The sequence below is a fragment of the Artibeus jamaicensis genome, unplaced genomic scaffold (assembly GCF_021234435.1).
Source record: "Artibeus jamaicensis isolate MK-2021 breed Jamaican fruit bat unplaced genomic scaffold, CSHL_Jam_final contig_60, whole genome shotgun sequence".
Lineage (NCBI taxonomy): Eukaryota > Metazoa > Chordata > Mammalia > Chiroptera > Phyllostomidae > Artibeus > Artibeus jamaicensis.
In genome coordinates this window covers 7,669,246-7,683,517 of record NW_026521900.1, presented here as the reverse complement: position 1 = coordinate 7,683,517, position 14,272 = coordinate 7,669,246, and the positions used below count along the sequence as shown (strand labels likewise).

Here is a 14,272-nt window from a genome sequence, read left to right as displayed (position 1 = left end):
TACTTCATAACTAGGTTCCTTTCCCCTCCACTTTCTCCTTCTCACTATAGCCAATAATATCCCCATAAAACCTACTTCTGATCTTGTCACTTGTGCTGATTTGAGAGTTGAATTCGATGACTCCCCAAAACATTCTATGGTCCACAATAACGGGGCCTTCTTCACATGCTCAGTTACCTCCTCCCAATCCCAATGAGACACCCTACACTCACTCTACCTGCACTAGAAAATTCACAGTTCCTCAAAGACCATTTAACTTCATACCTCCAACACTCTGCCCTTTTTCCTCTTGCTAAATTTCTACTCATGTCTGATAACCAAAACAAAATGTTACATCCTTGTGTAGTTCCCCTCATCCACTTCTCGAGTCAACATTATCTGCTCCAAAAAGGTTGGGAATTGCGCAGATCATTTAAATTATCCATAATCAAAAGTTCTTAAATGTTTTAACTGCTCCATCACTTAAGAGCTCTAAGCACTTTGCATATACCTTAATTATTGTACTTATTACATCATATGATCATTCAGTCTGTCCATCTGTCTCTAAACTATAGGGGCAGAGGCCAGGTCTTACTCGTTGCCCCACGACTTGGCAAAGTCCCTCACAGCCATTCAACAAATGTTTTACAAATCAATCAGGCAAAGCAAGAGCTTTTCTGGTTCTCATTCTGATAATTAAAATTAAAAAGCCTAGAACATTTTTTTAACTACTATACCTTCAAAATAAATTCTCCCTAAATATATAAACTATCCAGAGAGACACAAACAACTAAGTCATAAATTATCTTCTGTCCATACTGTGCAATATTCTATTGCAGAATTCTACCAATAATGTTAAAATACAAGCTCACATATATTCTACCATAATAAAAAACAGGCTCACATATATTCAGCTAAATGTTTTCTACTCATTTCCCAAGCAACTAATTCTTAACTTCCACACAAGGAGAAAAAGTCAAGCCCACAGATAGTTAATATTAAAAATTTATTTTTATTGCCCTAGCTGGTATGATTCAGTTGATTAGAGCATGATCTAGTAGCTGAAGGGTGCAAGTTCAATTCCCAGTGGGGAGATGTACCTGGATGGCAGGTTCTATCTAGGGTCTGGGCATGTCCCTAGTGGACAGATTGGGGTGCATGAGGTGGGGTTGGAGGGGGTGGGTGGGAGCAACGGGTAGATGTTTATCTCTCCCCCTTCCTCTGTCTCTAAAAGCAATGAAAAAAGAATGTTCTCAGGTGAGTATAAAAAAATATTATTTCTGACTTCCGCCAAGATGGAGGCATAGGTGGATGTGCCATGCCTTCTCACACAACCAAGTTTAGAGACAACTAAATATTAGCAACAGAAAACACAGCCAGAACACGGAAAATTGAACTTTTCGGAAGTCCGTTAACAACAAATTCTTCAGCCTGACCGGTAAGGGGCGAAACCAGTGGCTGGTGAAGCGGGGTTGCACAGGAAAACTCGGTCAGAGGACTCAGGCGCCGAATCCAGACGCACGGAATCCAGACGCAGGGTTGGACCTAGTGAGCGACCGAGCAAGAGACCAGGCGAGCGACCACTGGGGAGACAGCAGGGGAGCGGTGCTGCGTGTTGACTGTGGTCGCACATTTGTGCGCGGGCGGACAGGCGAGGAAGTGGGCGGTTGGACCGGGGCCGGGCGGGTCCCCATGGAAAGCGGCAGTGGAGGGCGCCGCCATTTCCCCGCTCTGACCCCACCTCCACATACAGCATCATAACCCAGCGACTCTGAGTGGACCGGCCCAGGGGAACCACCTAAGGCGCTGATCCTCACCCAGCTGTGAGAAACAGCAGAGGGGGTCGCCATTTCCCTGCTCTGACCACGCCCCCACATACAGCGTCACAACCCAGCGACCTGGGACTCCAAGGCGCTGCTTCTCATACTTAAAGGGCACAAACAGACCAAAAATGTCGCAAGAAGATCTCAAAGCCCCAGAGCCCATAGATCTAAGCGATGAAGAAATAGCAAAACTCTCAGACGCACAGTTTAAAACACTGGTCATCAGGATCCTCACAGAACTGGTTGATTATACCGACAAATTAGACAAATATATGAAGGCGAAACTAATTGAAATGAATGGAATTGCACAGGACACCAATAGCAATGAAAAGGAAACTGGGACTCAAATCAATGGAGTGGACCAGAAGAAAGCAAATAATGGCCAAACAGAAAAGAGTGAAGAAGCAAGAATTCAAAGAAATGAGGAGTCTTAGGAACCTCCAGGAAATCTTTAAACGCTCCAACATCCGAATTATAGGGGTACCAGAAGGGGGAAAGGCACAGCCACCAGTGGAAAACTTATTTGAACAAATAATAAAGGAGAATTTCCCCAATCTGGCAAAGGAAATAGACTTCCAGGAAATCCAGGAAGCTCAGAGAGTCCCAAACAAGTTGGACCCAAGAAGGAACACACCAAGGCACATCATAATTACATTAGCCGAAATTAAAATGAAGGAGAGAATCCTAGAAGCAGCAAGAGCTAAGGGGACAGTCACCTACAAAGAAGTCCCCATCAGACTGTCAGCAGATTTCTCAAAAGAGACCTTACAGGCAAGAAGGGGCTGGAAAGAGGTATTCCAAGTCATGAAATCCAAAGACCTACATCCAAGATTGCTCTATCCAGCAAAACTTTCATTTCGAATGGAAGGACAGATAAGGTGCTTCTCAGATAAGATCAAATTCAAGGAGTTCATCATCACTAAGCCCTTATTATATGAAATGTTAAAGGGACTTATCTAAGAAAAAGAAGTTAAAGAAACATGAACAGTGAAAGGACAACAAACTCACAGTTATTAACAACCACACCTAAAACGAAAGCAAACTAAAAGGACAGCTAGATCAGGAGTGGAAACATAGAAATGAAGATCTCAAGGAGGGTTAGCAACAGGGGAGTGGGAGGAGGAGAAGGGGGGAGAAGGTACAGAAAATAAGTAGCATAGACAGTAGATAGAAAATAGAAGGGGGGCAAGAATAGCATGGGAAATATAGAATCTAAAGGACTTGAGACACATGGTCATAAACTAAAGGGGGGTAATGGTGAGGATGGGGGGTAGGGTGGAGGGGAATGAAAGGGGGAATAGAACAACTGTAACAGCATAATCAATAAAAAAATTAAAAATGAAAAAATAAAAATTAAAAAAATTATTTCTAAGAATTTACTTTTATGTATTAATAAAGGCATTGTGGTTGTTTCAGAGAAAAACTGAATTATCTATGGATTACATTATGTGACTGATGCGTGAGATTTCCTCCAAAATAATTGGGGTGTGTGGGGCAACACATAGATGAAAACGAGACTGGTCATGAGTTGAAAACTGTTGAAATTGGGTAATTTTCACTAGTCAGTGACGGTTGGTTGATTTTCTCTGCTTCTGAAAATACCTGAATACTACTGAATGTCAATTGTAACTGAAAAAATAAGAAAAGCAAAACCTAGAAATTTCCCCTAATAAACTGATTTTTATAAAGAGGAAGATTAATAACATAATGTAATAGATCTACAAGTATAGTCTGAAAACAGTCCTTTAACTCAAAGGATTTCTTCCATTCTTCTAAGTTAAAATGAATTAGATGTCCTTATATATAACACTCTTAACTATAATAAAACTCAAACTTCCTCCTAAGAATGAACTTAGTAATAGTATCATTTATTGATTCTAATGCAGACAAAATACTACCACAGACAAAATTACAAGAATACATTCACAACAAAGTGACACCAATAGTTTTAGCAATGTAGAGAAGTAGAACAAAAAAGAGAATAAAGAAATAAGTAAAAGAAACAAATAAAAGCTTGTAGAAGGAAGTGGCAAATAATCTGTAAATTGGCTGAGAAACTTAAACTATCTAAATAAGGGATTACTCCCACTCTTCCAGGTTATACTTCTTAATTAGGTCCCAAATGTCAACCTGGGCCAAATTAGGCCCAAAAGTAGTCATCAATGAAACAGACTCTAAAGATCAAAATGAAGTACAGTAACTTTCACAAAACCACCTAAAATGCAAAGAAATAGGACCTAATAAGGCACATCTCTACTTCACTCACTCCTATCTCCACTGAAGGACTATCAAGTTCAGAAGCATCTTGACTTGTCAAGGCCTTTACAGGTACCTGTAATTTTACAAACATTAGTATAAAAATCCCTCTTTAGTCCACCAAAACATAATTATGATATACTATCAGTGTACTTACTGCATTATTTTCTAAAGTAATACATGTCTCTGGTATAAAAAGAAAAAAAAAGCAGCAAAGAAATCTACAAAATATAATGTTTAAAATATCCTACCCTCCTCCTTATCCAAGAGAATTTTGTACTCCAAGATATCCATTATTTAACCACTTCCAAAACTTAGTCAGAATTTTTTTTAATTGGTTCATGAACACTCATTCAAGGATTTGAAGGTAAAAACTAATAACAAAAGTAAATATTACTACCGAATGAGATCAGAGAGTACATAATCCTGTGAACACCTTCTAAAAGGTAAAACCTAATTTTAAACCATATTTTCCTGAAGAAAATTAAAAGATTCCCTACTAATATGGAAATCAAGATGCATCTCCTCCAAGAAACACAATCAAGAAACAATCCCCATCGCCCTGGCTGGTGTAGCTCAGTGGATTGAGTGCGGGTCTGTGAACCACGGGATCAAGGTTCAATTCCCAGTCAGGGCACATGCCTGGGTTGCAGGCCAGTTCCCAGCAGGGGACCCATGAGAGGCAACCACACATTGATGTTTCTCTCCCTCTCTCCTTCCCTTCCCCTCTAAAAATAAATAAATAAAATTTTTAAAAAATATCAGTAAGAGTCATTCTACTAAGGCCCAATTTAGGGTACAACTTTAAAACTCAACTTATAGCTTATAACTGCCCTAAGGGTAATAAACTAATGAATAGAAAATGGGTTCAAGAAAGCAATGCCTGGCCCACCTCTAGCACTATGCATCCAGGGAAAGATGGTCCAAATCATGAGTCCCCAGGCATCAGAAACTAACAGTTGGGGGTCTTTTTTTTTTCTTCTGGGGCCTAGAGTTCAAAGTGCATAATTTGTTAAAGCATATACCTGGATAAATGGAATAGGATGTCTGTAAATTAAGCTAGCCCAGAAACTATTCTGCAATATCTCACAAATGTGAATATCCGCCATTTAACTCAAAGTGTATTGTAAAAATTTAATGAAATAATTTAGTTTTAAATGCCTGACATAGAATGTTACATAACATAAATTCTTATTAAATGTTTTAAGGGGGAAAAATCAGAATATGATGGGTCCCAAGTGCTTCAGTTAATTTTAGACTAGCAACTATCAGATAACTTTTCAAGTTAATTCTAAAATACTAAAAATCTAAAATCCAGAGGCTGATAACTTTGGAAATTCCCAAATCAGGAATATACAGTCCAGGAAGAGTTAAATCTAAAAATGAGAGAATCTAGGACATAAACCAAGAACAGCACTCTGCAAAGGCAATGCTTCTGCTGCCTTTACCTCAGTCAGCTGTGGAATGTGTTAGGTAGTATAAGGAGTATTAGAAGTTTTCATCAGGGAAATAAACAATATTCAAGTTATTGTGGCTTGGCAGAAATACTGTAAAGGCACCTCCACCTCTACACTAACAGGGGTTTAAGAATCAGCAAACCCAAGGATCCTAATACTCTCCAGAGGGCACATGTAGTCTAGGAGACCCCTTCGGCCCTGTGTTCCACCACTAACCAGGTGACTAGTGCTTTTATACATGCTTGCTAATCATGTATTATGGGTGACAAAAAAAAAGTCATTCTAACTTGTAACTTCTTAAATTGACATTTATCATAAACTTTCTAGATATTTCACACTTCTGCCAGTGCTAGTGATACTTATCTCACTCCTTTTAGGGAACTGAGTTTTTAATGCAGGCAAGGGATATCTATGTTAGTTTCATATTCCCTGCATACAAGACTTGCATTTAGTGTATACTCAAATATTTATTGCTCTAATCTATACTGTCAACAAATTACACGCCAATATGAAAAACTGATACAATTACATGGGAAGCTTTAGTATAAAACTGTCAATTACGTGTTCATTAAATAAACTCCATTAATTCATCAGTTTACAAATACATGTGGGCCTTATGTAATCTAAGCACCATTCAATTCTTAGACAATCTGGTGGTATTTTCATAACACAAATTAGCTCTCTGGATACTACATTTCAAAAATATACATAATGTACAGTGTTACCAGTCATTAACATCAATTTCAAAGAGCTCAAACAAAGCATTATAATGAGTTTCAAAGTAAAAATAAACTTACCAAAAACCTTTTCAAACGGCAGTCAAACGTCCCCTAGTCATTTCAACTTGTAATTGGTTCAACAGAAAGAACTATCCAGCAAAAAAGAAACCCAGAACTTAAAAAGTGTATGTGCATACATATTTTCCTACAGTTCTAATTTTTGCCCAGATGTACAAATATTTTCTATAATCTCTTACTACTAAGAATAAACAAAATTTTAGCAAATGTGTAAATGTGTTACCAACTACATGAGATTTTGTCCAGGTAAACAATAATGATTATAACTGTTTAAAAGACAACTTTCCAAACTAGAATACACTTTTTAAAACTCATCAAATTAAAGACCTAATTTTCAAACACAAAGCATGGCATTATTCTGTGGTTACTTTTGTAACCCAAACACTAACCTCCTTTAGCACTGAAACAAATACTGTATATCACTTTAAGAGCCAAAAAACAAAAAAACACATAATACAGAATAATTTTAAATTATTTTAAATATCATCATCAATATCCAAGTATTAGAAGACAAAAAAAAACTACCTCTAGAACTGACCTAATAATTTCCCCATATCATCTGTATGCAAATATAAGAATACTTCAAAATGAACAACTATGTATGTTTAGCAATAGTTTCCTGACACACATAAGATTCCCCAGCCCTGATGGGTGGAAAAGGTGAAAGGAATTAAGAAATAAAAATTGCCAGTTACGAAAATAGTCATGGGGATGTTAATTACAGCATAAGAAATGGTAATATTTAATAACCACGTATGGTGCCAGATGAGTAGACTGATCAAGGTGATCACTTCATAAGTTATTTAAATGTCTAGTAATTATGCTGTATACAGGAAACTAATACAATATTGTATTGTCAAATGTAACTGAAAAATAAAAAACTTCTTTAAATCATAGTAAAATAGAGCCACAATGGTATTAAAAAGATTCCCCAGCTCTTTAACATATTGTTACTATAAATATGCTGTATAGTATTATCATATTTATGCTCTTAAAATATTTATCCTCTATATTATTCTATATTATACTTTAACTCAAATCCTTATCTAACTGAAAACAAGATTAACTCAGTTTTCAAATGGTGCTTTAAAAATGATCATAGTTGACTTGTTAAAATCAAGTCAATTATGATCAGTTCTTAATTACTTGCCAATAACTCCACTGTAATTAAAAATAATAAGGATCGTGAATTACTGTATTACCAAAAGATTAATGATCAGCATCAGTTTAAAAGCGAAGTGGTCAAGAACATGCTTTATTTCAAGAACTCTGATTAAGCAACCTCTCTTGCTGTTTACAATCTTTAAAAATTATTTTAAAGATATTACTTCAAAAATAATATACTGTATTACTATTTCTTAATCCCAAACCCTAAGCAGTATATATAAAATGGCAAACATAAAAACAAAAATGTTCAATCAATGACTCCAACAAAAGTGAATCTTACGAAACATTCAGGGACTGAGAGAAATCAGCAGTTTGGATAAAGTATCCTCACACCTGGTAAAGGAACATACAAATTTAGCAGCAAATAAGAGACATTTATTAAATGTTTTAAATTTTCCAAAGCCTTTAAGTCAAGCATAATTTTTTTTTGAGAACTTACAAATTTGAATTTAAAAAGTAGCCTGAACCTACCCTGACAAAGAAAAGCCAATTCTTATTCTTAGGACTTCCAAAGAATAAGAATTCTGAAACCAACATAGGTCAACATTCCACCAAAAAAAAAATTCCCATGACTGTTCAAAAGATGGACGAAATGAAATAAAACTAAATAATTCATATTTCCTATAAAAGGACTTCAGCTCATTCATTCTATTCAGAATCCAATTCCAACACATGGTTGAAGGTTATATAATGTCAAGCTTTACATTACACATTTCATTGATATATTCAAGTTCACAAAGATGCAACCAAGAATTACACGAAACTGCAAGCAGACTCTAGACTGTTTTATTTTAATATTAAGGCTAATAATGAATCTTGACTGAACTAGGTAGAACCTCACAAGCACTGACTCTGAAGTAATAAAGATTTTTTTCTTTAGCTCAACAAAATACTCAGTAGTGTATCAAATTACCCAGTATTTTATGAAGCCTTAATTTCCCCCAAAACATAATGAAGCTTCACAAATTTCTCATTTTCAAGATGTTACTGTATTCAAACATCAAGAAAGTAATATATACTGTCATAAAAAATATTTGAGAATGATCAGTTCTTCAAAATTTAAACTCAGTAATGCATAACTTCAGGGTTCAATATTACAATCTGAAATCCAAAGTGAACCCACCTAAATATGAGCATTCTGAGACATGAAATCTTCAACTAGCATTTTACACATTAGCCACATAAAACATCAGATTGCATTCATTTCTTCATTACCATAACCAAAAGCAACAGATTTGGCCAAACTTTTCCAAATGAATTATCTTTGCAAACAATTTTACCAACCTGCGTTATTTGGTTCAAAATAAAATAATTCTCCTTAAATTTAAGTTGTTTTGTTTAATCTTTTGAAATGACAACTTTGACAGTAGCCAAGTATTTTTAGTAATTTTAAATACTGATTGAAAAAATTTTTTTCAAGCCTTAGAATCATTGATGTTTAAGATCATTTCAGAGCTAGTCACTATTCACTTTTCCAGCGATAGTCTTAATGAAGCTAATTAATACCTATATAGTCAAAGTTTAATTCATTATCTGTCTCGGTAAAAGGGACTGGACTTACTGAAAGAGATTATTCCTGTTTAGCTTTCAGGTCATTATTTGTGATGGAAACCTCTTGTGTTTAGTTACTTTGAAACAAAAACAAAAGCGTAATTTCACATAAAGGGATTGAGTGACTCTCCCACCCGAACTACAGACAAAAATTCAAGACAACTAAATAAAAAATGTTTAACTCAAGAATAAAATGCTAGGCTTTAGTCATTTCAAACTTTCTTCTCAATTGCAACAATAAAGCTAAGTGCCAAATGCAAGGCTACTGATTTCAGCTAGAAAAGAAAATGTCTAATGGATACGACACCCATCACGCATTCCAAGTTTCACAGTCCCAATTAACAAGAACACAAATATCATTTCAATCAGGTTTTGGTTAGGAGACACAAACTGATGCATACAGATAGAGACTCCACAGCCTTTGTTCAACAGCTAACGGAAAGGAAACTAAGTGTGCTACAGGTTGATAAGCCATTTACCAGGCTTATAAATGCTGCTTCCAAGCTTGAAAAAGGTACAAGAATTCTATATGCAAATTATCTTGGATAAATTGTACTGAACATCAACGAGCTACACACTCTCAAGGAGAGGCCTATTCATCACTACTATTTATTTCCATGTTTACCTCTCCTCCCTCCCCCAACCCCCCCCTTCACTTTCTCCTCCCACCCTGTCCCGCCATCTTGGGCCGATAGGAGCAGCCATTACTTAACTAAATGACAGTGCCAACAACTTTCCACACAAATAAACAGAAGGTACACCCCAAATCCCTCCCTGGATTCCCCTGCCAGACACACAGGAAACAAGGTTCCAAGAAAAAAGAAATACATTCCCAAATAACTGCGGAATTTCTACAACATAAAGACCCAAAAAGTAAACAAGTCGTCTAACTTCAGGTAAAACACATACAATCGAGATGGATGTCAACAGCCCAATGCAAACTCTTCATCGCCCTGAACTACGTGTAACTTCCCCCTTCTGGGGGCAGGGACACAAGAAAGCCAAAAACGTTTGGTTACCAACAGCTATCACGAAGAGACTACCTGAAGAAAAAGAATAAAAACCGGGGAGGCAAGTAAGTCGGAAATGTGGAGATGTGTGTACACATTTACGATCTCTTGACCCTAAACAGGCACCTTTCAGAACATCAGTCTACCCCCAAAAGCCGGCGAAGAAGAGGCAGTTTTGTCGACCCAGATGAGCTCGGCCCCAAAGCGGTACCGTCTCCGTTCCTCCAGCTACAAGCGGAGAGGACGATTTCGCAAGGGAGTCAACGAGGTATCCGGGGGTGAGGGGGAGAGCAGAGGCAGGAAATAGTTTTCCGGAAGCCCCTCGGCCCTAGTTCGCGGCCACAATGAGCGCTGGCCCCGGCGCGGGGCCGAGGAGGTGCAAGGCTCTGGCCAGTGAGATCGTGTCCGCGGTCCAGCCCGCGACTGCCTTACCTTGCCCAGTAAGGCCTTCGTCCTGGCGCCATCTTCATGAAACCTCACGAACCCGAAGAGGCGGCTGTGGACAGAGACACATGCGGCTCGTTAAAGCTCCGGGAACGCCACCGACCCACCCCGGCCCGAGCCCGAGGCCCCGAAAGCGTACACTGTACCGAGAGCGCCCAGCCCAGGTGCCCGCCCCGCCGCCGCCAAAGACGAGCAGCGTCCGGGCCGCCCCGGAGAGCGGCGCCAGCCCGTCCGGAGCCGACCGGGCGGGTGGACGGCGGCCCGTACCTGTCCAGTCCGCCGAGCGCCTCCCTCTCCTCGGCTGTCAGGCTGGGGGACGCCTCCTCGCTCTCGCCGCTCGCTTTTCCCGCCGCCATTTTCTTTTCCTCATCACCGAAAGCGGCGGCGGCGGCGGCGGCAGCGGCGGCGGTAGCGAGCGACACTCCGCAGGATTTCATGGAAACGCAGCGAATTCGCAACTCCAATACCGACACCCCCCCCCGGGCCGGGGCCCGCAACGAGGTCCCCAATCTCCGCGCGGGACCTGCACACCAACTTTATCGCCACCTCCTCCTCCGCCGCAGGCGGCAGCGACGAAAATTCCGAACGCGGCAGCGGTAAAGGCGGCGGTGGTAGGGGCTGCGGAGCCCCCGGGTCGGCAGCAGCAGCAGCGGCTCAGCTGTAGGGTCACATCGCGGGGGCCGGAGGGGGGGAGCCACGGGCGGGGACGGCGGGAACGGCCGGAGCGCACCGGGCTGGGGGACACGAGAGGGATTTGTTGGAGACACAAACTTCCCCGGCACCAGCACAAAGTTGTTGTAATTGTGTCACACAGCGAACCCCACGCCGCTGCCGTGACCCCCCCCCTCCCCGCCCGACCAAGACCGCCAATCTGCTTGGCCGGCTTGCCTCACGTGACCTTTGTTGACTCACGTCAGCCGTGGCTCCACTGAACTTGCTAGCAGCCCCAGCCCCGCCCACCGAGGCTGCCACGGCAGAGGAGCGGGACGCAGGCCAATTCTGGCCGGTGGTTGGCTGCTGGGTCCGTCTGTCGAGGGGAAGGGTTGTCCGCGAGGGGGAGCAGCTGGTTAGGTTGTGCTGCTTAAATACACGGACTGAGAATGGAGGGTCTGGTCCGTGTCACCTCGGGAGCTGCGGCGGGCTTGGGAGGGGGAGGGGAGCGGTGAGGAAGGGCGAGGTCCGGCACCGCCCGTAGCGGGAGCCAGCTGTGAGCGTGGACGCCACTGACCGCCTTTGCACGGGAGATGAGAGGTGGGCCCAGCCCGCGGTTTTACGAGCCCCGCGCTCCGAGAGTCCCGGGTTCCCCAGGGCCTGGTATAGGTCTCGGATCTCGGCCTCTGACCTCCGCCCTCGGAAGAAGGCACACACTTTGGGCACTGCAGGAAATAATGGTCTCCGGGAGAAGCGCGATCGCAGAGCGGCTGCCTGCCCTGTGCCCGCAGCTCGCGTGCCGCCCTGAGCTGGGCCTAGGCTCGAGGTCCCGGTACCCTCACTCGCGCCGAAAGTGAAGGGGGAAAGGCTTCCTTATCCCCGGCCTGAGGGAAGGAAGAGTTGTCCACTGGGTTTCAGGCTCCCCACCGCTGAAGGTCTGTTGGCGGCACTTTGGGGCCAAATTTTCTTGCTACCTGCGTTTTCTCTCTAGTTCATAACGGTTTTGTAAGAAAAAGCAACGACGGAAATTTGTTAAGCGGAATCCCCAGGATGTCGGTTTCTATTGCCGTCTCAGGGGGGCCAGCACGGAAGAGTTGGGGCTGCTTGTGGACAGGCCTAATAGGAAACATTTAAGATCCTCATCACAATTTGCAACACAAGAAAACCTTTACCCCCCACAGCATGCCTCAGATAGAGAACGCTTTCTTATTCTGATCGTGTCTCAGATGCAAATAAAAGTCACTAGTCTGGCTTTCAATCCATAGTGATGGATTTCTCCTAATGTAGTTTCTCCTATAAGGAGAAAAAAAATATGCCTCTGGTCAAAAGACAAATTTAATAAGATATGTCTTCAGGGAAAGTAAAAAATTAATGGACATGACTTTAAAAACATGCAGTCATATTTTCAATAATGTTACCAATAGACAAGATATATTTAACTTGGATTTCAAAATATAAGGAAGACAATTTAGTGCCTACTCTAATCCTAACAGTATTCAGTGAGAAGCAATGGAAATCCCAACTGATTTTGCACACAGTTTTAAAGTGTTCCCCTAAGTCTAGTAACTAGACTAACAAACTAGTTTTATGTAGATTACATTTCATGTTTAATCAATTTCTCCATATCACCTCTTCCATTCTTTATGGTATTCCATTTTATTTCAATGAGTGTAGAGGGTTGAATATTTAACAGTTAAATTAACATATGCAAGGTTAACTTTGTCTTGTCACAAACTGTAACCTTCAAAGCCTGGGAGATTTTGACACCGGTCTCTCACCTCACCACACATACACACACACACACACGTGCACACTTAGACTTACACAAGCAGAGATACAAATTCTGCCACCATTTGGCCACCTTCCTGGAGTTGGTGGTTCTTGACTCAGACCCTTTTCTGGATTATAAATCTGGGTAGACTTCCATGCTGGCCCCACCCCCAACCCCTCAAAAATTTTCCCAGCACGTAGTCATTTCTAGGTAATAGCAAATTTGCATTGAGTATTTGCAGTGGGTGGGTTGGAATCAAGCAGACCTAGATCAAATTCTTATTCTGCACAGGCTTTGTGATCCCGGGAAAGTTACTCACACTCTTCCCATTTCTCCCTCCAGCAAGGGAGGAGAGAAATACTTCCTTGCATTTCAACTGCTAAGCTGAAACTCTGTGTCTAGTCCAACTACAGATATCCAGCTTCCATTATGAAGTATGAGACAGTTTTTATACAGTAACAAGTCCCATCACTATGTAATTTTTTAGATATCAAGTACTTTACAATCTGTCAAATAAATGTATGTACAACAGTTATGAAGGTTTGACCTGAACCATGTGGCTCAGTTGGTTGGGCATCACCCCCAAAAAGCTAAAGGTCATAGGTTCAGTTCCCATTAGGTCACATCCCTGGATCTCACGTTCAGTACCCAGTCAGGGTGCATGCAAGAGGCAACCAATCGATGTTTCTCTCCCGCTCTCGCTCTCTTTCTCTCTCTCTAAGAATAAGTAAATAAAATCTTTTTAAAAAAATAGTTATAAAGGTTTAGGTCCTTGCTGGAGGGAGAAATGGGAAGTGGGATAAATGATATTTGTAATTATTTCTATGAAAAGTGAATCTGAAAACCCATATGGGAGTCAGATCGGTTGAATCAAAGGACTATGGATTGTGGAATCATATAGATCTAGGTTTGAATCCTTATTCTACCACTTGATAACTGGGTGACTTTCAACAAGTAAGTCTAGTTTGAGCTGCAGTTCCCTCATCTGTTAAAAAGAGAGAATATAGCCACTTTGCAACACTATTTTGAAGATTAAATGACATGGGGTAAGTAAAGTGCCAGACACATAATGCATTCAAAGCTCTCCAAAGTATAGGAAGTCTGGAATTTCTAAAATCCTTTCTAGCTTTCACTCTAGAGTTCTAGATATATCAATCATTTCATCCTTATCCTTCCCCAACTTCTGCATAAGCCCAATATATAGGCAGTCCTAATCTACTTTCTGTTTGTGGCTCCATATCTCCATTATTATAAAATTAAACCTTTTATCACCTTGTACTGATTCTTCACTTGATCTTAGCCAAAAGGCCGAGAAGCGATCACCTTGTACTGATTCTTGTTTCATAAGTCTATCTTACTACACTAG

At 40.9% G+C, this 14,272-nt stretch overlaps 1 protein-coding gene across 4 annotated transcripts in view; it reads right to left on the bottom strand.

Moving 5' to 3' along the window:
• KDM6A (lysine demethylase 6A) overlaps positions 1-11,298 on the bottom strand; it is a 175,092-nt gene extending 163,794 nt beyond the window's left edge. For all 4 annotated transcript variants that reach the window (XM_053670650.1, XM_053670653.1, XM_053670652.1 and 1 more), the window contains exons 1-2: positions 10,752-11,298; positions 10,473-10,536 (exon numbers count right to left, since the gene is read on the bottom strand). In XM_053670650.1, the coding sequence (XP_053526625.1) occupies positions 10,473-10,536; positions 10,752-10,921 (234 nt within the window). In that variant the 5' untranslated portion in view covers positions 10,922-11,298. The remainder of the gene's footprint in view (positions 1-10,472; positions 10,537-10,751) is intronic.
• Positions 11,299-14,272: the final 2,974 nt, after the last annotated feature.